Genomic DNA, 26131 nt, shown 5'->3' with positions numbered 1-26131 from the left:
GATAGTGCAATCTGCATGGCTGCATCATGAACTATCCATAAGCACGACATATCTAAATACAGATCGGTTGGGTAATGGCGGATTCAGAAAAAAAAATTAGGGGAATAAAATTTCGATTTTGAAATGAACATTGTACAGTACGCAATACAAATTTTGGAGGGAGGGAAGCGACACGGGCCCCCAAGACCATTCCTCTGGATCCAATAATACAATTTGAAGCATAACCAAATACACAATGCAAACTTTCGTCTTCCCTCTCGAAACACAACAACTTTCATCATCTAATCGCTTTACTCTTGATAAGACCCTCACCAACTAGAAAATTGGTTCACTTTCTTCAATTTTGTTCCAGTTTTCGTTTGCGACTGACGGGTGAAACAGAGTTCCGTAAGTGGGCCAAGCCGCCTTCAAGAGATTACTATGTCAATAAAAACGCATCTCTCTTCCACGATAACTAGCGAATCAGAGCCAATGCATTCATCTCGGCAAGTATCGCGTCGGTCCAGTTTTATGCTGACCGACAAATGCAGAAGATCACTTGACTGAGTGGGCCTTGTTTGTCCAGCGTGCTCGAGAAATGGATAGTCGCTATGTTTGTTTCGATAATTAGCATAGCCCAAAGGAAAACACACTAGGTAGGTCAAGTGGCCGGGAATTTCACCAGCAACTTCAGACAGCCATGCTAACGCATTCAGCTGGTGCAACTCTAGCGAGCAACAAACAAAAGCCCCATTTTTTCGATATCGAGGAAGTGGGCACGGCCAATTTCACGCTTGCCTTCGATTTTCTTTTATTTTGCATTGTTTTCGTGACCGCCAACGATTACCACCGCGGCGTAGAAAGATGCGCAGAGGAAATTTGATCGAGGGTGAGAATTTAGCATATAAGCGTGCTCCGGTACAAACAAGCGACCGGTTGGCAGCGGCCGGGGTGAAAGCTTTGCTTACCTAGATATAACATTCGACGCGGTTTCGGAGCGATTCTACAACGAGGTCATGCGCGCGCCGAGAAGTTCATGCGCAGCACAATAGGGTACATCGTAGTAATAATAATTGAGCGACTGCTGGAAAAATGAATGAGGGAAGCGGCTTGTGATGTGTGAGAGCATATTTACCGAAAGTGGTATACCGGCGTTGTTTAAGGCTCAAGTTACCTCAAGGCTTGGTAGTATGCGTAAGAAAAATTGTGTTCAGCTTTGCCACCGGATTATCCATTTAAACCTTTTCAAAACTCTAAAAGAAGAATATCAGTCGATTTATTAGATCATCAGGATTCAATTCATGCAAAATACCTGCTGTAAAAACCATCGGCTTAGCTGGATGGTGCTTTTGAAAAAGTGGCTGTGATTTTTTATCACACTACCACACCGAGCTGGGGTACGCACCACAACTGCGCAATGAAAAAACCACAGCCACTTTTTCAAAAGCACCATCCAGCTAAGCCGATGGTTTTTACAGCAGGTATTTTGCATGAATTGAATCGTGATGATCTAATAAATCGACTGATATTCTTCTTTTAGAGTTTTAAAAAGGTTTAAATGGATAATCCGGTGGCAAAGCTGAACACAAATTTTCCTACCCACACTACCAAGCGTTCAATTCTAACACATGCTTAAAAAAGGTAACTTGAACCTTAACCTTGGTCGGTATGGTTTTGAAAGTGAGACTCAAGGAAGTAGGCGATTTTTTTTATTGGAATTTCACTTTCTGAGATGGAGGTTGAACCGGTTGAGTTTAGTGGCAGTCTTTGGGGGATTGTCTAATACGACAGTTTGAACGTGGACCATATGAATTTATATTTTTCTAGTGGCGAAAAAGGGTTATAAACTGTGCCGTGGTTTCCGAAAAGTCACGGCGAAAGCTTATATACCGAAATTAATTTAAGGTTGGACAGAGAATGGGCAAAAATCGAAAACGAAAAAAGTAGTTTTTTTCACACCGTGCGTTATATCTTCATAAAAATCAATCAGTAGTACTGTAACAACATTCTACATAAGCTGATTGATTTTTATGAAGATATAACGCACGGTGTGAAAAAAACTACTTTTTTCGTTTTCGATTTTTGCCTGTCCAACCTTAAACCGAATTTGTATGACAATATATCATAGGGGGTGTTGTCGTTCTGTTATCTCAATATCCCCCCGTGGTTACTGATATATTCGCTTATCGAAAAGTGTCTTTTGCTCCCTTGGGATTGAAGAGTACTTCCGTATTGTGTATGTTCTCTGTGGCGTTATTTTTCTTAATCTTAACCTCGCCACTTCAGGGAAATTATGAAAAACCAAATTCGTAGTGATCGATCGAATTTTTGAGGTAAAAGATCGACACATTGAGTTACAATGGTCTACAAAATATTTTTTTTTGTTCAAGGTTATGATAGTAGTTTTTGGGGTAAATCGAGTGCGCTGAGTTCAAAAATGACCATTTTTTTACCACTGTGGTCCGGTTTTGAGATTTTTCCGTTAATTCGTATTTAATAGTCAGTGTTGAATTTTTTCATTTTTTTTCGATTTTACAAACTGTATAAAACCTATTATTAAAAGTTGCTACAAACATCTGTCAAATGTTTGGAAATCTGTAAAGACATATTCATTACTACCAAACTCAAAGAATCCATGTGTAAACATAAAAATGTCATTTTTTAACGTTGATTGTTGATCAGAATCCATTGACAACTTTTTAAATGGCATTGTGAATTTTTCAAAATGTCAAATTTTCGTAACAATTATGCATTTTTAGTCCACACGTGGGTTTTTTCAAATTTGACAGTACTGATTATCTCTTCCCGGTCTCCAAATATTTGTCATATGTTTGTAGCAACTTTTAGTAAAAGGTTTGATACAGCTTGTAAATTCAAAACAAAAATTGAATTTATTTTTAATTTGCGGAATTTACTGAAAAACAAGAGCACAGCGGTAAAAACTATGGAGGAATTCCATGAAGATCCGTCCGAAAATATTTAAAATCGTGACCGACCATCTTGGATTCCTACGAAACTTCACAGGTTTCATCGGCATGGAAGACTAAACATTTTTCACAATCAGTAAGATTATTTTGACTTAAGAGCAATTTTTTAAAAGGGCGTAGACATTTCTACATGCCATAATTTACAAAAAAAATCGCATCTGATTTACCCTAGAAAATACTATAACAACCTTGCACCAAAATGGCTGTTCACCAGTCTCATTTCTGTGAGGTGACTATGAATCTATTTCATTGACACTTAACAGTACGAAAATTATTCGTAATATTTACGACAATTTTAAATAAATTTCGTGGAATGATAACAAACCGATTTCGTAAATTGTACGAATTATTTAATGAAATAAACGTTCAAAAACCGTTATATTTGTGAACATTATTCGTATTTATTGCGAACGATTTTTGATCACGAGCAACTAATTTAAATAAAAACTTCATCTGAATCTGAGTTTATTTTCGCTCTTTCTATTATAATAGAAATCACCCTACCCATTTGAATCCATTTCCCTATGGTCCCAAAGCACAGTGGTCCCCCCATAGGCCAATAATACAAAAAAATATTGCGTCAAAGGCGTGTTTTAATTTTGTCAAAAATAAACTGGTTTTCTTAGGCTGTGAACCATTTGGCGATTTTTTTAACCTTTAGTTAAAATTTGACAGTTCGAAAGTTATTTTCTCTTGAATGGAAAAATTTAACCGAGAGATCGAACCATTTCAATAGTTGACATATGGATAGTTATTTAGAAGTGACAGCTGCGATGACCACAAGTTGGTAGATGTGTGAACATCGATGTTTTAAAATTAGTTTTTTTCTTATTACATTAAGTGTGACAGTCATAGTCTCGAAAAGTAAACATCCACATCATGAAATAACCCAAACAAATCTTATCATTTCCATCTTTTTATTTATTTATTTTATTTTATTGTATTTATCATCTGACCTGGTTGGTCTTAATGAATATGGGGATGGGGAAAAGCAAATTTGAGTGAAACATTAACTCTTCTCAAATTGGCATAAAAACCCCATATCTTTTCAATTGAATACACAATACATAATTTAACAATAACAATAATAACTTAACAATAAAAATAAAAGAAAAAAATGTAACAAAACAGGCTAATACAAAAAGTAAAGAAAAAGTAAAAAACATATATAAAAGAAAAGCAGCAAATAAAACTACAGATTAAAAAGTCGTCGGTAAATAACTGTCAAGTCAGAGACTCCTTAGCAGCCGGTTCTTGAAAGTGGTGGGTGACACGTTGAAATCGAAATCCGCAAACACATCGTTGAATATGGCAGACATGAAACGAATCGGGTCATGACCACCATATAGAGAGTTCCTATGTTCCAACAGCAAAAAGTTTCGTTGACGGAGTACACGTTCTGGTGCATAGATGTGGAGTTGACCTAATAATTCCAGCGTATCAAACTCACCTAGAAGAATCTTAGCGACGAAAACAGCTTGGGCTACTCTCCTTCTCGTTTCAAGCGTGTGTAGACCTAATAATCTACAGCGGTCTTCGTACGGCGGAAGATTAATAGGGTCCTGCCACGGAAGGCGTCTTAATGCATAACGAACGAATTTTCTTTGAATGGCTTCAATTCTTGCTATCCATGTTGCTTGATACGGACACCATATTATGGAGATAGATTCCAATATCGACCGTACCAATGCGCAGTACAGTGAGCGAAGACAAAGAGGGTCGTTAAATTCATTCGAAATTTTAAACATGAATCCCATCTGGCGGTTTGCGTTGTTGATGATATAGTCGAAGTGAGGTCGGAAAGTGAGTGCAGAATCCAAGGTGACTCCAAGGTCACACACTTGTCGTACACGCTCAAGATGTTGATCTCCAACACAGTAGTCGTACGAAATTGGCTTGTGCTTGCGATGATATGATATTACACTGCACTTGTGAATACTAATTGTAAGCGAGTTTAAGGAGCACCAGTCATTGAAAGTGTCCAAGAGCTGTTGTAAAGCTAAGCACTTGACGATCATGTATAATTTAACGTCATCAGCGAAGAATATACGACAACCCGGAGGTAATACCGTGACTAGATCATTGATAAAGAGTGTGAATAAGAGTGGGCCCAAGTTACTTCCTTGGGGAACACCCGAGTTGTTCGTAAAAGGGGCAGAGAACACACATCCAATTTTTACTACAAGTGTTCGATCTCTCAGATATGAATGGAGCCAACGGATCAGGTCAAGAGACACTCCTAATAACTTCAGCCGTTCCAAAAGTATTGCGTAATCAACTCTGTCAAATGCTGATTTCAAGTCGGTGTATACAGTGTCAACCTGAGCACCAACGTCCATATTACGTAAGCAGAATGACACGAATTGAGCGAGATTCGTGGAAGTAGATCTTTTTGGGATGAATCCGTGTTGATCAGGGGAAATGTAGCTTTGGCAGGAAGCAGAGAGCACATCGTTCATTATGATCTCAAAAACTTTGGAGCAGGCACACAACGATGTAATTCCTCTGTAATTTTCAACATTTCGCCGATCTCCTTTTTTGAATACAGGAAACATAATTGATCTTTTCCAGCTGGAAGGATAACGACACTGCCTGGAGGAACTGTTGAATAGAGTTGTCAGCGGTAAAATTAGTACATTCGCGCATTTATTCAATAATTTTGTATTGACAACCTCAATTAGGTACAGAAAAATTTTCCACCTTTTTATTCTGCATCATGGGCAAAATTTTAACCATCGAGCTGTCATATTTAACTATCGCTCTGTCAATTTTAACCATGCTCCAGAGTAGGGTTATTTTGCAAATAACTTTCGAAGTGTCCGATTTTAACTAAAAGTTAAAAATTTCACCAAATGGTTCACAGTCTTAGTATATAGAAGAATGCATAGAGTGGTTTGTTCTTTACCGATAATATAAATAATATCGATAATCGATTGCTCGCCAGAAAAATGTTTTTGTCGATCTGTAATTTTTAATTTTCATATTTTTTCACATACCACTTCTATTAACTGTGTATTGAATGATAAAATTCAGTTTTTGGAGTATAAGGAGCGCAGAAAAATGGTTTTTTTGCATATGTAATAGAAAAATTAACCTAAAAATTTCAATATGACTTAAACTAACTTTGTTTCTCGATATCCTTCCCGAACTTCTTTTCAAAATGGTCGTTATGCTGTCCAGCTTCACTTAAACTAGGATTCAGCTGCGCTGCTCTGCGCCCAGACTGCCTAGAGAATCTAAGATGTTGTATATGTTTAACGGGATAATGCAAGACAAAAAACTTTATATCATATTGTCAAATTATATTACGTTAATAATTACTACTGATATCGAAACTACATAGCTTAATTCTAGAGAAAATTTAGAATAGGAAGCAAGTAACAATGAGAGGTACTCTTTGGGGTCTTTCTGGTCATTACTCGGTCGTTTCAACATGTAGTACTCAACTCATTGCATAATATTCTAGTAATAAACATCGGCTTTCGATATGTATTGGTAAATGCACATTTTTGCCGAAGCAATGAAGTTTCTATCTCTTTTATTTGCATAGTTACAGGCGATTTTCAAATAAAATTTGATTTTTTTCAAAGGTTTGTATCTTCTAAGATTGCAAATGAATTTCAATCTTTTAATTTCATTTGAAAGATCGGAACTTTTCTAGTTTTTAGCGAAAAGCTGCAGGAGCGTTATTTCTGTAAAAAAGCTAATTAATTTTTAAAAATAGTCTATTTTTCAACAAAAATCGTTCATAGCTTTTCAAACAGACGAGATAATAACTTTATTACTTTAGCAAAAATATGCGCCATACAAAGTTCTAAAAGTGCTGCAAACAAAGTATTTACGATAAATCAATAATAAATGAAAAATGGAGTTTTTAAGGGATCACGTTTTCATCGCTCAATCTCTTATGATAAAATCAATTGAGAAATAGTCAAGGCGTGTGATAAAACCAAAAGTCACGGGCATTCTATTGGGTATGTGACACTTTTAAAAAAAAACCGCACACAGAAGTAACTGAGTTAATCTTGCACTAAATTGGTTATTGTTGCTGTTGGTGTTATGTTGTCCTAAAATGAATTATTGTTGTTATAGGATTTGTGCTCTTTATGCGCATACAATTTTCTCCTTATTGGTTTTATACAATTTTCACCTTAATTGCTCTCCTCTGAGGTGAAATATAGAATAGTGCATCTTGCATTGGCTTGCTAGCTAATCCAAATGTATCAATTTCATTAATTTTCATCATCTTAAAATGAGCTCCTTTTCTTGTCAGACATCACGCTAGACTAGGGGTTTGCTCAGGAACAAAAATTGTGTCTCCATTTTTGGAGCTAGCGTCAATCCGGTGCTAGCTTAGTCCTGTCACTAAATTATCTGTCGGATTCTGATGAGACGAAGTCGAAACGCAAATTCCATAGCTAATGTGTACATTGAAGGATAATTTGTTATGCCCAGGCATTATTATCTATTGATTCTCTGTGCAATTTCAGCTAGTCCTGATCAATAACGGAGTAGCAACCAGGAGTGGACACAAAAGCTAACAAGCATAGGCTCAAATGTTTTTGAAATGCATGAAACTTTTTGGAAATTTGAATTTTGAGAATAGTTTCCACTCAGAGACATAGAATGATTTAAAACTGAGTTTTATAAGCACCAAAAACGCAATTTTCATAAAAAAGTGTTTTTGAGGTTACACCAGATCTGAACGTTTCACGGCATTCTAAGACTTTTGGTACCAAAATTATGAAAGCTTGATTGATTTGAAATGTTGCATAGATATTGTTTTTTCTGATGTGTTACAACTTTTAAGGTGTTCCATTTTGGCTATTTAGGAGGATTACAAATATTTGCAACCTACTGTTTCTCAACAGAATGGGCATGAAAAACTTAAAACGTAATCACAGGTGTATTTTCGTATGTCATATTAATAATTTGCAGTGCTGCTTAATTCATAAAAGTTCAGTCATGTCGTTTGGAGTTTAATCATTGTATAATTAATTAAATTTATAATTTAGATTGAACTCAGTTTTCGATATGCTTTATATTTTTTTATTTTTTCAACTCTCAAATCAATAAAACTTTTCTACGACAATTTAAATAAGTGTTAGTTGACCATAGCCATCAGCCAAAAACATAGGGTAATTAGATTTCTTACCTATCTCATAGAAGAAGATTATGCGAGTTTCATTTGACATTCGACTTATTTTATCGAGATCATAAAATATGTGTGTGTATGTGTCAAAAAATATCATTCATTTTTCTCAGGGATGGCTGGGCCGATTCTAACAAAATTATGAATGGGATGCTATTAAATTTTATTTAAATCAGATTTCTGGATGTGGAGTAACGGGTTAAAGAGAGTGGTAACACAGCAAATTGCTATGTAAACTGGTACCACCGTGATATAAAAATTATGCAAAATTTATTAAAATAGATTCAAAATTACTTAGATGTACAAGTCTAGATCACTAATGACTAACCAAAGTCGCTTTGACCACATTGGCCACCTACGACTGTTATTGTACCTATATAAGCAAGAATTGTAAATGTTCAAAGGTAAATTTCATAAATCGATTTTTGTATTTTTAACGCAAAATTAAAAATTTAAATTGCATGAAACGAAATTTTTGACGAAAATTCACATATTATGACTTCGTTTATATGGCACATTGCCATTTTTGTTATCATATTGGTTTTTAGGAACAAAACAAAGACGTTGAGGCCACTTTAAACCCCTTGCTGCGATAGTAAGTTGCATAATTAATAATACCCAGGAGCGGATCTAGGGGAGGGGTCGTGAGAGCCAGACCCCTCCTAAATATTCAACTTGTAGAGAAATTTTAAATGCATATCGTTTTGTTAAACTTTAACTAATAAGTTTATACAAGATATTTTTTTCCTATTTTTAATTCTTTATTTTTAAAAGCAAATTTTTCTCTCATTAAATTCAGACACCAATTTTCATTAAATTCAGACCTCTTCCGAAATGTTTTTTTTTGGATCCGCCTATGATTAATACCTAATATGGCCGAAACAGGATCTTCACCCTATATTATTTTCTTTGATAATCAACCTTAAATAACAATGCCTTTGTAATTCAAGTAATTTAGTTTATTTGTTTGTTGATTTATTTGAGCCTTTAACTTTAATGACCAAAAGCAAGCAATTTTCTTATATTATGATAACTTTTTGAAGTTTTTATTATAATCTACAAAAGTGATCAGTCACGCATTCCAATTTATTCAACTGAATGATATTAGACAGTTTCGCTGAAACGAGAAGAACCGTATAACGGAACATAGATAGTATCAGTACTCTTAATTGAACGGATTTGCATGTAATTTATCTAGTTACAACTTCATAGTTATACTATCATATCACTGATTAAGAAGCATTCGTAAACGATTACGATTACCATAAAATAACATAATTTCAGCATCAGTCTGCGTAAAATAATTTTAAATGCATATCGTTTTGTTAAACTTTAACTAATAAGTTTATACAAGATATTTTTTTCCTATTTTTAATTCTTTATTTTTAAAAGCAAATTTTTCTCTCATTAAATTCAGACACCAATTTTCATTAAATTCAGACCTCTTCCGAAATGTTTTTTTTTGGATCCGCCTATGATTAATACCTAATATGGCCGAAACAGGATCTTCACCCTATATTATTTTCTTTGATAATCAACCTTAAATAACAATGCCTTTGTAATTCAAGTAATTTAGTTTATTTGTTTGTTGATTTATTTGAGCCTTTAACTTTAATGACCAAAAGCAAGCAATTTTCTTATATTATGATAACTTTTTGAAGTTTTTATTATAATCTACAAAAGTGATCAGTCACGCATTCCAATTTATTCAACTGAATGATATTAGACAGTTTCGCTGAAACGAGAAGAACCGTATAACGGAACATAGATAGTATCAGTACTCTTAATTGAACGGATTTGCATGTAATTTATCTAGTTACAACTTCATAGTTATACTATCATATCACTGATTAAGAAGCATTCGTAAACGATTACGATTACCATAAAATAACATAATTTCAGCATCAGTCTGCGTAATGTTTTCCAGATACGCGTTTATTTCTCCAACAATAACATTAGGCATTTGCAGAATCTCTAACTCCTATCTATCCTTATAAACAGTACATGAGCTAAGATGCAAATTAGAGTCGACAAGACTGTTGTGTAATCGCATTGGACATGTGCCTGTCACCCTTCCCCAACTACCCACATTTGTTAGATACTTATACAACGGAAAGTTTTTCCAGCTTCATTTACCGCTGGTCTCGGTAGCAGATACCAGAGGTATAAGAACATTTCTATTACGAAGTAATGTGATGAGTCATGTAAGATCCATTCTATTCACTAGCCATTGATGCTTGGACTACCAAGATCTCGAAGCGGCCCCACAGGTGGGTTTCTCCATGTTCCGTCTGATTCAATTAGCCCAGCTATTGTGTGTGAAAAGTTGCATAGTACTTTTCTTCTTTCGAACATGACCTTTCCCTGTTTGGTCATTACAAACTGACCGGATCTATGCCTCAAGACCAACGAGAGAAAAAAAGATTTAATCATTTAAATCAGTTGCTTCTCATTGACCAGCGTGCTTGCAAGTCATGCATTTTTCAATATTCTATTATAATTTCTATGCACCAATGAACGGCCTCCATCCCTAGGAATTATGCAGCCGTATGCGAACACACATAGAATTGCCGTTAGCCACCGATTGTACAGTTGACCTAGAAGTCTCTTCTTCCTATATGCGAAACGCTGCGATGATGTCGCGACGGAGGGTTGAAAGCCCAAGGCTCGTGAAACGAGCTGCTGATTATTCGCAAAAGGGAGCCCATGCGCACATGCCATTATATGCCGTTAGTTTTTTCTCTCGACTCGGACACGATGGCGAATATGACCAAGACCACGGTGTGACCACGGCGGAAGAAATAGAGGTGCAGACGACCCTGCCGCAGATTCCTCTCGGTCTCGATTCGCAAATGTTCTTAAATGGCGTGGAATTATCGCATTACGCGCGGTGATTGGCTCAGGCATTAATGGAATTTGTCCGTTGTTCATTTTCTTAGTTTCACATGCGTATGTACCGCTATTGAATAGATGAAGAATGAGTTGCGGGTAGCGATTTATTTGGCGGAAATAGACAACATTAGCATAATGAAAGTTTCTAAACGGGGGGAGCGTCAGATTCAAATTAAATTATGTAATCTTTGTTTTAGGACGATTTTGATCAAAATGATCCGAACATATACGAAATTATGTAGTTCCACTTAGTGGGCATCATGCACATCATGTTGTTATGTAATAAATACTGTATTATATGCAAATGGTTCAACATTTTACCAAAAGCACGTCCTGCTTCTATACTAATTCGAAAGTTCTAATAAATTCAATTCCGTGTCCAACGATATTTTTATCATAAAAATTGACCAAATAATAGCAATGTTGTTCTTATTTTCTTCACAATTTTACTAACGCTGTTTTATATGGGAAATCCATGTATTTTTCCCATACGTTTTATATAAGAATTCATATTTTTTTCAAAGTGATCCCAAAATTTTGATACTTAGCGGAGTTTGAGCACACTATGAAAGGCTTAAAAACAAATTATTTGAATGCAAGAGAATAATTTTTTTTTTTTAAAATAACCCGAAATCTAATCATTTTTATGATCACAATCCAAAAACTAATCTTTGAAACCTCACCTCATGTACTCAACCTCCACTAAGTTTCATAATGTTTTGATCACTTTGAAAAGTGTTATGAATGTTCATAAAAAACACAAGGAAAATATATGTAATTTCCATATCAAATCTCAATCAATTGGGGCACGTAATAATACGGTCCAATTTTGCTCAAACTTTGCCCAGATTTTGTTTATACATTTATGACCGGCAATGGAAAAAAATTGCAATATGGCAAAAATAACTGCCACCATAATGCACATAATGAAATTTCTTTTGTTGCTAATTATTATGTTTAACACTGGAGCCAGTACGAGTAGTAGGTAAATGCAAGTATATGAAAGCAATCAATACAATGAAAACTTTTATTGAAATGACCATGATTTTATGATCTAAATGTAAAATTTGGCAATAAAACATTTGCCGTTCTTGCTGTCGCAAATTGGTAATTGGTTTTCGATGTTTTCCGGGAATCATCACTTCTCATTGATGTTTTAAGAGTTATCATGCCGTTTAGTTCAAACCATCCGTATTCCCTACGCACAGTAATCATGCGTATTTTTCACGCAGAATAATTGAATTAGTTCCCTAGTTCGCTAAATATACACATTACTAAAAAGAGTTTGCTTTCAATGATATGTGAGCACAATTGACATCACTCGGGGTAGGCATGTTCCATTACAATTTCATCAAATCAATGAACATTCAAAATTGGGTCTTTGGTTCATTTCAGTATTGTTGACGAATCACCATTAGGGCATTGCAAAAATCACTTAAACTAAAATCTCAAATGCCCCTTCTTCATATTGTGGCAAAAATCAAAGTATACTCAGATGCAAAATTTCATAACATTTGGACAATTTTGACCATTGCCCACTTCGCTTGATGATTTTGACATTGGCACTATGGGAAAATATGAGGAAAATAAATTGAATGCTACAACTTTTGAATTACAACTACAGATTATACCTTTTTGTAAAGGTTGCATTCTTATAACTTCAGTGGAAGTATTTTCGTTTCTCGAAAAATGTGGTAAATTGAAAATATTAAATAACTAATCTGCTCGATGCTGCAAGTCGTATATATTTTGCAATTTTTCTAATGTGAAAAAATCTCAAAAACCATTCGAAAATTTTGCGACTTTTGTCTGAAAACTAGAAGTTGGGGTTTGAGGGCCTTTTCTCATTCATAACACACTTTATCATTTTCTCGTTCGTATACTATTCTTTAATCAATTTTTATAAAATGCACCGTGTACCTGAACGCCGATTATTTTCAGAAACTAAATACAAATAGTCTAGAAGCCACATTTTTTTCATGAAATGCCCTAATACCCCAACTCCATATTTTCCCTGAAATAAACCATCTCCCACGTGATTCTTGAGCGTTTTCGACACTAAAAATAGGAAATTTAATAATAATTTATTGTTAAATAGCGTTGATATGTGCTATTCAATGATGGAATGTCTCGATTCCGTCCAAATGTCAAAAATTTCAGTTTATTTTCTTTCATAAATTAATTACATTAATTACATTAATTACAATCGATTGATGTATAATAGATGTTGAGGTGCATGATGATTGATGTGTGTTATCGTTTTGAATTCAAACGCATAGGCTGAATAAATTTCTATTCATTCATTTGATAACACTAGTTTACAAAACAAAAATAAAATAACTTCAATAAGAGACCTTAAGATTTTCGATATAAAATTGTGCGCCGAATCTGAGAATGATGTCCAACAAGTTTTCAGTAAAACAGTTTTCGAGTTGGAATGAAAAAGAGGATTTCATCTTTAAAGAAAAAAAAAGTACGTTTAGTAAAATTCATATACTTTCGGTTGTAGCGCATCAACATGCAATATAATTATGTAAAATTAAAGGTAAAAGCTTGTACTTTTGGTCGTCCAAACATTTTCTTCTAATGTGACTAATGGTTCTGACGTTATTTACGAGTTTGTTGAATTTTACTTATTTTTTCCTTATTTTTTAAAGAAAATTGATCGTTTGGTCAAGATTTTGGGCAAAATAAAGCAATTTTGAAAATTATATTTTTAGTGAGAATTATAGCCTGCTTAAATGAAAATGTAAATAACACCTTATGAGTTTAAATAGGATGACAATTGTGAAAATTATTTAATTTTTTATAGATTGAGTATTTTTGAGTTTCCATGGATTAACTTATCGAACCGTCCCAAACCCCACTTATAGCGCTCATTTAATAAAATGTTAGGGAATCTCTGTTAGAACGCTGTTGAACAACTAAAATTTAGAATTTAAAAAAAAAAAATATCTGGAATAATATCTAGTCCCGTTTATGTAGTCTGATGATAATAATAATTTCAGGCGAAGGGATAAATCATCCAAATTAGTATGCAATACTGCGTTTAATATTTACTTACGTTATGCAAAAAATAACTCTCTTCTAATACAAAATGCTTTGTAAATTAAATCCTCACGAGTCATAAAGTTCATAACTTGTTAATACAAACTTTACGAATCCCTACGTATATGAGATCCTACATACCAATACATACGTCAAGTTAATAATTCAATTTTTTTGTCTTTTGACTTAAGTGCCAATACCTTATTTAGGACTGGTGGTATCCAACGGGGAAAAACGATCGGAAATGGTGAGTGAAGCTAAGCAATCATGTGAAAAAAATTCCCCCCAGAGGCGAGACTCGAACTCGCAACCTTTGAGACTCCGGCCCAGTGTTGTAAAACTAATAGATTATTTTCCCTACTAGAACATTTTGAAATTATGAAATTACGTTTAAAACCTCAAAGTCTGAATGAATTAAAGAACGTGGAATATTTTGCACTTACACTTAGATGTCATACGCGAAGTATTCTAGTACATTGAAGTTTTGTGGGCCAGGACGGTAAAATCGGTACCTCGTAGAAACCTATGTGCATTCAATATAATTTCAAAATACAAATTTCTAGACATTTTAATAACGTAAAATAAATTGTCAGTAGAACAAAACGTGACGAAAAGGAGGATATGTCACCATTTGTAAAACTAGTGAGAACATTTAATATTTTGCGCCGTCATAAGTTTACGATATGTATATCAGGGCACAGTAGAGGGTGCAGTTTACACCGAATTTTGAACATAAAAGATTCTGTATGACACATGTAATCATTGTGCGTATTATTTAATACCAATTTATTGTTAACCTCTCACTTTAGTGAACCTGAAATCATTAGCCAAGTGAGGTCGAATACCACCCGAGATAAAATTCTTTCAAAATTCATTTTATTTATTTTACAGAGTTCTAACTGAGAATCACTCATATGTTATGAAACAAACCTTAGAAAAAATTGGGATTGAGACGGTTTCATAAGTTGACCACGAGCAACTCAAAACTTTCCATTTTACAGAAAATTTAATAACTTCAACAATTTTCATCGGATTTAAACTGTTAAGGGCTTATTTTCAGTGGTTTTTAGTAGGTTTAAAGCTCCACTAAAAGTATGATTTTTAGAATGGCTTTCTCTTGCCCAAAATCTTGACCAAACATTTTAATTCTTTAAAAATGAGGAAAAATAAAGAAAAAAGATCAACAAACTCGTAACTATCGTCAGAAACATTAGTCGCACTAAAACAAAGTGTTCAGGCGGCCAAAAGTACATTCATTCACCTTTAATTGAACATAATTATATTTCGTATCAATGCTCTATATGCTCTATATATGGACGCATTTTTTTAAATTTAAATTCATCTGTTCTACTGAAAATATTTTGGACTTCATTTTAGGATTCAGCACACGATTTTACATTAAAAAGGACCAGCTTACTGAGTGCTGTTAACTAGTGTACTGCCACAAATTCTGCAACATACATGTTGGCCCATGCAGTGTCACGGGAATGCAAGCTGCTTACGCCTTCAATCCGCTGTTCAAAATACGTCCACGGCCACGTTCGGCGTGAAATAATTTAATTACAAATGGCGGGTATTTTTTTCTCGACGGTATATTGTTTGGTACTAAAAGTAATATAAGCGGTTTTTTCATCCAAAAAAGACGTCCAGCATATCTTATTATTTCATTTTGTTTCATACAATTGTTGAAAAAACATACAAACTTTTTGGATTGGGAAAAATCACGAAACATCTGTGTCTTACGGCAATTTCATTGATTATTTCGTTAAAATCGGTCAATTAGATCTCCGCAATAGTTTTTAAAAATAAACGGGTTAAAAGCCTAAAATGTCCATATTGTGGCCAAACATTTTTGCCTTTCTCATATAAAGAAAGGCTAAGCAATCACTCCAAAAATAGATTTTTCAGCCGATGCCGAGTGGAGTGGAAGGCCGAGTGTCATATCTCATTCGATTCAGTTCGTCGAGATCGCAAAATGTCTGTGTGTGTATGTATGTGTGTGTCAAAATAAAGCCACTCAATTCTCTCAGAGATGGCTGAACCGATTTGCACAAACTCAGTTTCAAATTAACGGTATGACGCTCCCATAAGACGCTATTGAATTTTTAGTTGATCGCACTTCCGGTTCCGAAATTACGGGTTGGAGAGTGTGGTCACACAGCAAATTCCCATATAAACTGGTAACCCTATGATGTCCGAATGATGTAATACATATTCAAATACGTGCAACATGACTTGGATTGGCGGGTCTAGATCACTAATGACCAATTAAAGTAGTTTTGACCACATTGGTCACCTATGACGGATCTTGATGCCCCCTGGAAACTCACCAAGTTCCAGAGCTAATGTCACATCTGTTTTCCAGCACACCCTTAACCGATGTTTACAAACTTGATTTCAAATGAAAGATATGATACTCCCATTGACTGCTATTGAATTTCATTCAGTTCTAACTTTCGGTTCCGGAGTTACATGTTGGTTATTGCGTTTTCATGTAAACCGGTACAATCATAATACCTCATAGGTTCAAAATCTATTGAAACGAACATCAAATTACTTCGATTCACAGGCCTAGGTTACTGATGGCGAATCAAAAATTATTGGAATGTATTGTCCACTATCGATAATTCCGGAAGTCCCGGGGTTCCGGGCAAAATCCAGATCTAAAGCTACTTCGGTGACGACTGAACCCAATTTCACTAACCTAGTCTCAAATGGAAGGTATAATACGAAGTTCGGTGTTGAACCCTCCATCTACCCCTCCACCTCTTACCTCTCAACCCGTCCTGTCTCACCCCCCCCCCCCATCCTCTCAGACAAACCTCCCACATTCATTCCCTTCATCCACCCCGTAATACTACACTAAGTTAGATGATTCCCGACACATCCTCCCCTCCTACTAATAATATCCCGTCCCTTCTCCACCATGAAGTTAACGTGAAGACAACATTGAACTCACGCTGATTAAGCGATATAAATATTATATTTTTGTTTGTTTCAAGTGTGTCAGTATCGACATGTTGCTTATCAGGTTCGTGACAGTCGTGCACTTATATATGCTCATCAAGTGTAATAAGAATGAAATATACATTTCCACAATGTTATATTGAACATAACCAACCATTAAATCATAGTTTGGACAAATGAGAAAGGCACAATTGCACCATTAGGTGGATTAAAACAGGTTTTTTGTCATCAAGCCAATCTGGATGGTTCTCTGAATTTCTGTATGGTTCACGGGAATGAGAAATTTTTTATTCTAAATATTCAGTTGTTCAAGAGCGCATCCAGCACAGTTTTTTGCCACAAGAGGAAAACGTTCGAGTTGATCCAACTCTCTGAGCGGAGTTAGATTAACTTAGGTCTGTAGTCAGATTACACCACACTAGAGATGGTTGGGTTTCAATTTTTTCGAACCCGAACTCGACCCGAACCCGAGAGCTTAAAAATTTAAAAACCCGAACCCAACCCGAGCCCGAAATTGTAAAATTTGAAAAACCCGAACCCGACCCGAACCCGAACATTTTAAAAATTTAATGGCTATAATGGAGAAATAAAATGCTTAATGATGACAGTTTCAAACAACCTTGTCCGTCGTACTTAACCAAAATTTCGAATTTTCTTTCAAAAAACCATTCCTGCAAGGTAGTTTTGTATAATTTATTACATGTATTAAATTAAGCTATGGCTATTGGCAATTCGTATTCGACAGTTTACTTGACGTCACCCACTTTACTGCTTGGTTCGATCAAACTTGTGTCGAAGGGTGTCAATCAAGATTCTCTGACGGGTTCTTGATGTCACACTATTAGCGTTAGGACGACCTATGATGGGGTATGTAATTCATTTTATGCTTTAGATTATACGGTAAGCGTGCCAGCAGAGATGCTTCTCCGACATCTCCGATTTCATACATTTAAAAATCCGCTAATGGCTTCAACGGAACACATAATATTGTTGCGATCAATTCCGTAAGATCGTGTAAATTCATTTATTTCCATGAAGAAATCCGAATCATGCAACGGCCGAGCCCAGGGACAACCGGACAAACGGTGTTTGTTTCCTATATGTACCACTGATTTGATAGTGGCGCTAGTATACCATCACCATATGAGTGTTATGAACAACAACACCTGGCGAAAGTTTTTTTAAATGGAATATACTATGTTTTCTGTTTATGTCTGATGGAACAAAAACAGTCTCTAGAAAATAAATTTTGCTTAAACTATCTGCCTTAAAAAAATAAATATAACGATGTGCCTTTTTAAAATTTGAGCCACTGTGATGCCATCAAAGTAACATCAAATTTGTGAGTTCAATATATGGGAATTGTTCAATTGTACCCGGGCTGCAACGGCCTTTGTAGTCAATGGTTGAAAAGCATCTCGTGGATCGCAACTATGCCAAGAATATACAAATCGAGCTGCATTTAAATTTCATTATCATTTTAATTCATGCTTCTGTCAAAAATAGACATAGTTAAATCTCAATGGACAATTATAATTCAATATTTAGCAAAAAAGTACTACTATTCAGATTAAAACGACCAATCAGGAGCGGAGGTAGTTAGTTTACTATTGTCTCTACTTCCCGTAGATTTCTACTGGCCTTGCTGTAGATTTGCTGTACGCTTTAGCCGAATTTCAAGCGTTTACTCCGACCGCGGCCTATGTTTTGGTTTAAAAGTTTGACGAAATTTATATTCCATAATGGAAAGTTGAACCAATATTTTCCGATAAATTCCTGTTGATGTGGTTTAATAATGATAATCGGTTTTTGTTTAATAACTTTTCCACAAGCATCAGATCATTTTGCAGTCTTCTAGACTTTGTTTCCTTGACATATTTGCTATAAAAATCTGAAAACTATTTATTTTTAGGAGATAACGAGCGACTCTTGGAAGAATTAATTTGCAAAAGACGATTTTCCCATGCGAAATCCTATGTAAACTTTAAACCGTGGGCGCAAAAATATAGTTTCACCGATCGAGCTAAAAATTGTTCTGGGAGCTAAATGGGGCCCAAAAAGTTACTCGGAGCAAAATTTTATATTTTTCATATATCCATGTCCCACTCTAATGGTCATATGTGTCATCCATTCGTGTCACGAAGTATAGTTCATTACTATAAAAAGAGACAGGGTTTTGTGTAAAGACGCAAGCAGCGTTAATGGTTGGGTTGATTTGTTCAAAGCCCGAGCCCGACCCGATTCCAATTTTGAAAAACCCGAATTCGACCCGAACCCGAAAGTTTAAAATTTCATAAACCCGGACCCGACCCGAACCCGAGAATTTTAAATTTGAAAAGCCGACTCGAAACCGATAAGTTTCAATTTACAGAACCCGAACCCGACCATTTCTATACCACACTACGATGAACACTTTGTAATAAAAAGGCAAAGAACATCGTTGAGTCCTTCTGACAGAACCTGAATTTTGCAAGCTGCATTGAATTGAGAATTCCCGTCCCATAAAGTGAAATGAGAATTTCCGTATTCACTTTCTATGAACCGAGTAGCAATCCCGCAGACGAAACCGCTTTAGCTTGAAATGGTTATCTTGTTGTCCGGAACTATTGTATACTATTCGGTATAAAATACATCAACACACTCAAGTTTTTTTTTACGCGGTTTTTTTTTGCGCGGTATTTTTTTACGCGGTTTTTTTTTACGCGGATTTTGAAATTTACGCGGTTTTCATTTACGCGGATTTTGAAATTTACGCGGTTTTCATTTACGCGGTTTTTGAAATTTACGCGGTTTTCATTTACGCGGTTTTTAAAATTTACGCGGTTTTCATTTACGCGGATTTTGAAATTTACGCGGTATCCATCATTGAGGTTCCCTTTATCGTGAATTCTTACATTTAAATGTACACACATCGGAACATGCTCTCATACCGTCAACACCATATGCCTACCCATATGAATGATTTCGAAGGTGTTGAAAAATAATTATGTATAGTTTTCCTTGGCGCCAGGCCGAGTTCGGTCTTTTCAAACCATCTATCTCATTTCGGTGCCGATGGCCGATATGATTCCATGATGGAAGACCGGTTTGATCCAATAGCTCACATAGGTACCCATTTTCGTTAATGAGATAATAGATTTAAAGCGAAATGTTCAAAAAGATACATACACACCTACATCTAAACCGAGGAGCGGAAAAGGCAAATGAACTTAGCTAATCAAATGCCGCTGCAAAATATGCCTTAACTGCCCTTGATGGGTAGGAAAAAATGCGTTCACCGTGCTACCGTTTGCGGCCGGCACCAGTTAAGCACAGACGTTTGTAAATTTAATGAGGTGCCATCACTAACCAGTTTTATTCGTTATTTCCCTCTTTCAGACAATAGCCACTTTCACACGATGCGCTCAGATTCCATCCATAAAACGTAAGTATATCAATTAGTGCGACTATCGATATAGAAAGGTATTCGATTGCAACACGCGATTTGAGGAAACGCTGTTAGCTTAGTTCAACTCTGATATAACCGGATTCAATGAACTTCAGTTCAGTGACTGTAATTCGATTCGAATTGAGCTATAAAATCGCAGCAATGACTAAGCCGATTGCACGATTAGTCCTAATTTATGAGTTATGAATAACACAAATCATCATTCTTGATTCTATGAAGCGTATACCAGTGCCAGGAAACAGGTCGTTAAGCTTTGGTCCATCGCAAGATTGAAACAAAGTACCGCGACTTCGAACGAGTCCTGCAGAATGTGAGCAGTCTTCTTCTCTGGTGCAATTATATGGTCGATCATTCGGTTTACGATTCCTTCAACCTTGCGGTATCCGGTTCTGAGCACGAGCACAACCAGTTGTTACATTAGGAAACGTCTAAGTGCAAATACTGACACCCAGGACCGAACTCACTGAGCACAGATGCCGAGAGCCATTAATGCGTGCCTAACTTTACCTTCTGCCAACACTTTACATTACACCTCGCAGCCTACGAAAAGAAACTTTTCAGAATACGGAGAAGCTGTAGGATGATCGTCGTCTGCTTGTTTGGTCGTTTGCTTTTATTTCATCCCGCATGCTTCAAATGAAGGAGTATGAGGCCAATGACTGTGGTAATTCAATATTCGTGTAGAACGTTCATTGAACCTGTGAACCTTTTCGAAATCTATGGTAAAAGCAGGGTGCTGGTACATAGGCACATTAATTTTCAAGTTAAGCATTGAGAAAATATTGTCCAATTACTGCATTATTATATGGAAATTAGCTAAATATTCTAACCCTATCTGTATGGCCAAAACAAATATAAAAGAATGTCGCTTCTTTTTCGAATTAGGACTAGGGTTGCAATTTCCAAGTTTGACACCGTTGGTAAGCTTATATCCGTACAGTGAGGCAGATTTGCACGAGAAAAAAATCAGTTCGTAAATTCAAGAAAATTGAAGGTTTCGTAAATCGTTTACGGAAATGGTGACCAAGCTTTTGATTATGATAATAAATCTCGTATTTATGAAACTATTTGTGTTTCCACACAACTATTTTACGCAAAAGAGTTGCATTAGAATTTTTGGTTGTGTTACTATGGTTATTTTCTGAATATGTTCAAGTTTTTAGATTTATTGTACATAATTTGAGGATACACTGATTTGAATTAGCTATATCGACTAAAATAGTTGAAAATTAAACGATGTTCATGTTTTCAGGAGGTTAGTGACAATATTCGCAATTTTTAAGTACGTTATTGTGTTTGTTTATTGGTTTAATACCGGATTTTTTTCTGGAAGTGTAATATGAGTCATGTTCATGATTTCCGATGGTTAGTTTTCGAAATTTTCCTTAGTGTTACCGTGCTATTTTATTCGATTTTTGTAATTTTTTTTACATTGCACAGTGGTCCAGAATGCGAATTTGGCAGGAATTTTGAGATTTTGCTAAAATTAAACAATTTAGCCTTATTAAATCTTTGAAGAAGTTTTCTTAATTTGTAAGCCTTTTCTTTTTTGTTAAAACAACAGTTAAGGTGGTTCTAATTTTACCAAGATCAAAAAAATAATTTTTTAATCATTCTAGCTTGAGACAAAGGCCCCTTCAGCGAAATTTTACAACGACAAATTTTGGAAAGAATTGCTGACGATATGTAAGCTCTATCTGTCATACTTTTCATTCTACAACATATTTAAAATCAAAGGATAGGGTGTTTCCAAGAGAAACTGTTTTATTCAAATAACTTATGCTGTATTGATTTAAAACTGAAACAGTCTTCAGACAACTTTAAGATTGATCTAAGACGATTTTTTTTCAGAGCGCCACATATCTAACTATTTTCCCTTCAAAAGTAATGAACACTTTTTCACCAAAAAAGGGGTTCTTTGGAATAACAATATTACCCATTGGGACAAATAAACGATAATTCTTTTTCAACTATAAATAAGGTCATGATTAGAGTTATGGTCGTGCAAAAATAGCGAACACGACATTTTTTAAAATTTCATAAAATTGAATTAAAAAATCTGTTTTTGAGATATTGAGTGTTTATATCTTTTGAATAGTAGAAGCTAGAGTTTTGATGTGTTGTTTAAAAACTCTGAAAAACATCTGAAGGACAAGTTGGAAAAAAATGAAAACTGAGAAAGTTATATTATTTTTTTTTATTAATTGAACCTTTGTAATATGTAATATTACTTTCGCGGTAGATACTTTCGAAGTCATGATAAAATATTGCACTTCACAATACTTTTCTTTTATTTTAAATAGAGGGTAGTGGTGTTCTAAATTTTTTTAACGCATAAAATTTGTGGTTCGAGATAGAATTTCGTTGTCTTCCAGAAAATTTAAGAAAATAAAAAACGTTGTGGAAGACACTTTATATAGCTTTTGTAATTTTAATTTTTCATTAAGATAACTTTAGAAATACTTTTAGATATTTTGAAGAAGAACAATTTGTCTCAATATATCGAACCTCTATCTTTTCTCGTTAGAATGTTATATTTACTTTTTCTAAAAAAACTATTTTTTGAGTTAATATTGCAAAACATCGCACTTGCCATTTTTTAGTGATCTATACTACAAAGCATACTATTTAATATTACAGCAACGGTATGTAATGTTAAGTGCCCTGCTATTTGAAAAAGTTAATGCTATTTGAAAAAGTTATATTTTTTATATAAAAGTTCTCAAAACTTTGAAAAGAAAAAAAATAGTATAGCAAATTTGTCTAAAATATGTTGCTCTTGAACTTCATTCAAGACAGTTAAGCTCTAACTCGAACCGTTAAAAAGTTCAAGTTTAATTATTGCTGAAATTAGAACCACCAGCTTCTGTTTAAACAAAAAGAAGGGCCTTGCAAGTTACAATAGCTTTGCCAAATATATTGTAAGGAAAATGGCAGATTTCTTCTTCCTCTCTTAAGCCAGGTTTAAACGTACTAGTAAACCTGGTTTAAAAGTAAAACGATGGTTAAGAAATCGACCCTAAGCAGTGGCGTAGTAGCGGGGGGGGGGGGTTTTGGGGACGAAACCCCCCCCCGAAATATTTTGGAGAAATTTGAAAAAATTGAATATGTTAAATAAAAAAATGCCTAATATTTTAAATGAAACTCTCAAAGTTTCCCTTTGCAAAAGTTATTTTGTGAAAATATTTCCTTGTAGTAAAAATTGGCTGCAGACTCGACACCTACCTGTCGGCACGTTGTGGAGGCTAGCTCAACCGCCAAGGACTATAACGAGTAGATCGCGGCGAAGCGAGGAGCTAGGAGCTTAATGGTTCACGAAATGGATATCGGTACCGAGAGAAATTTCGTCACAATTTGTAGTCCTTGACTGACGGCGAACATGGAATGGAGAGTGTAAGAGAAGTATCTCCATAGATACCACCAGGCGATTCGCTACCGCATCGGCCAATGGAACCCTGCTGCAGCACGAAGAAGGACGGGCGACAAGCTAAAGTGGAAGACGAAAGCCTTTAACGAAAACCTCTTTGTTGAGTTACTTCGGCGAACAAGGGAATAAAGTACGTTGATACGGCTAACGGCTAACAAGAAGGATTGTGACGGTTTGTGACGTTACAATGTCACGAAAACTAGGGCGATGCAGTAGACGGCGTGCAGCTTACTGGTTACTCAGTACGTTACACGCTGCTTGTCTTAGAGCCAGAAGGCGGACTCAGAGCGCAAGATGGAGAGTGAGAAAGGAGCGCAAGCGACATATCTAGAAGGTAGGGACTCTTTAAAACGGAAGATCAAGCTTAGCAAGCCAATTGCCATAAGTAGTTGTGCTGAGAAATAAACGCCAATTCTTGGGGGACGCGTACTGAGTCATCATGACGAAGACGAGGGTCCGTCGACACCAGCTGAAATATACCCGGGTAAGCTAAAGATAATCGTTGAGGGTCTCTTCCCGAATCACGATTCAACTACCTGGTCACCGACACCGTACGGCGAAAAAGAAGGAGGTAACACAGTCGAGTGGCAAGTGACTAACGACGAGCTCAAAGACGCGTCGATGTGACTAAAATCAAAGAAACCCTCCGGTCCGGATGGAATACCAACCGTGGCGCTGAAAGCTGCGATCCTGGCATATCCGGACATGTTCAGGATGCTACTGCTGAAGTCTTTAGATGATAGTAAAAGAATGAGCCAGATCCTGAAGAGCTACTTCCAGAGTAGAGCACTGCTGTACCAGCTGAACAAAAGGGCAGAAGGAAATGCGAGTCGCAGCGGGCGTTACTCAGGGCTCCATTCTCTGCCCAACACTTTGGAATGGGATGTACGATGCACTGATAATATAAATTCGTGAATATAATGAATCATGCAATGCTCGAATTCATTCGTCGTTTTCTGCAACGAAGTATTTTCGTGCATTGTAAATAGTATGTTTTGTTCATTTCATGAACAAGAATGGTCGTATGTACACTGCACGAATGTTATCGTTGATAACGACATTATTTTTCGAGAATGAAATGAAATGTTTTGTTTATTTTAATAAACGTTTATGTATATTACAAACGATTTCGTTGGTCGCATTCGATCTTTTAGGATCGATATTTGACAGCACCGATATTGCTCCGGCAGAGAAAAACTCAAAATTATTCATACAAAATCAACGAGCAGACAACAACAATTATCTGACGAATATCAACAATGGCTCCATATTGCTCTTTTGACGTGGACGGTTTGACGAATGGTCCTCGTAAATATTATAAAGATAATAGTATATAACAGCGAACGACTCGTTTGTTGAATGAAGCTGTTTCGTAATAAGCCAACGAAAGTCATTTCGTGGTTTTCACGAAAAACTCGTAATAAAAAATAAGTGTTTCGATAGAACTACGAACGATTCATCATATGTACGAAAAATTCGTATATTTTATGAAAGTTGTTTGTACGAAATTATTTCCTAGCGATTTACGAATATATTCTATCAGTGTGGGGTCTTAACACTGCGGCTGCCCAGGAAAGTGAAAATCGTTGGTTTCGTGGACGATGTGTCAATAACGGCGAGACACTTGAAGAAATGGAGGTGTCGGTGACGGAGACATTCGATGCGATCGAGAGCTGGATGAACGGGTCAAGCTGCAAATGGCTCACTACAAGACGGATTTGTTGTTGGACAGCAACTGCAAAGCGGTTCAGCGGATACAGATCACCATCGAAGGGCTTGTGAATGCATCGAAGCGTGCACTGAAGCAATTGGGAGTGATAATCGACGACTGATTGAGCTTTAACAACCACGTTGATTACACATGCGAAATGTCGGGTCTTTATCTAGTGTTTCGTCATCGATAATGCGATATGGGGCTCCTGCTTGGGGTGCGGCGCTGAAAACCAAGTGAAACCGCGAAAAGCTGAACAGGACGCTTCGACTGCTGGTCGTACGAGTTGCGATTGCGTACCGGAGGCAGTATGACTTGACGCCGAGATGATTCCCATCTGCATTACCCTGACGGAGGATATCAAGTGCTACAATCAATAAAACGTAAGAAACGTGAGGAAGATGATGAGAATCGATTCGATGGTGACGTGGCAGCAGGAATGTGACAATACGGAGAAAGGAAAATGGACCTACCGGCTCATCCAAACCTGTCGGCGTGCGTCAATAGAAAGCACGGAGAG

General features: G+C 35.9%; 1 protein-coding gene across 1 annotated transcript in view; it reads left to right on the top strand.

Moving 5' to 3' along the window:
- The window catches only part of LOC131688875 (cuticlin-4), a 142673-nt gene that overhangs the window by 61024 nt on the left and 55518 nt on the right, over window positions 1-26131 (top strand). Inside the window, exon 4 of the mRNA XM_058973466.1 lies at window positions 20404-20449. Coding sequence (XP_058829449.1) covers window positions 20404-20449 — 46 coding nt within the window. The remainder of the gene's footprint in view (window positions 1-20403; window positions 20450-26131) is intronic.

This window comes from Topomyia yanbarensis, chromosome 3 (assembly GCF_030247195.1).
Source record: "Topomyia yanbarensis strain Yona2022 chromosome 3, ASM3024719v1, whole genome shotgun sequence".
Classification (NCBI taxonomy): domain Eukaryota; kingdom Metazoa; phylum Arthropoda; class Insecta; order Diptera; family Culicidae; genus Topomyia; species Topomyia yanbarensis.
This window is presented reverse-complemented; position numbering and strand designations above follow the sequence as displayed.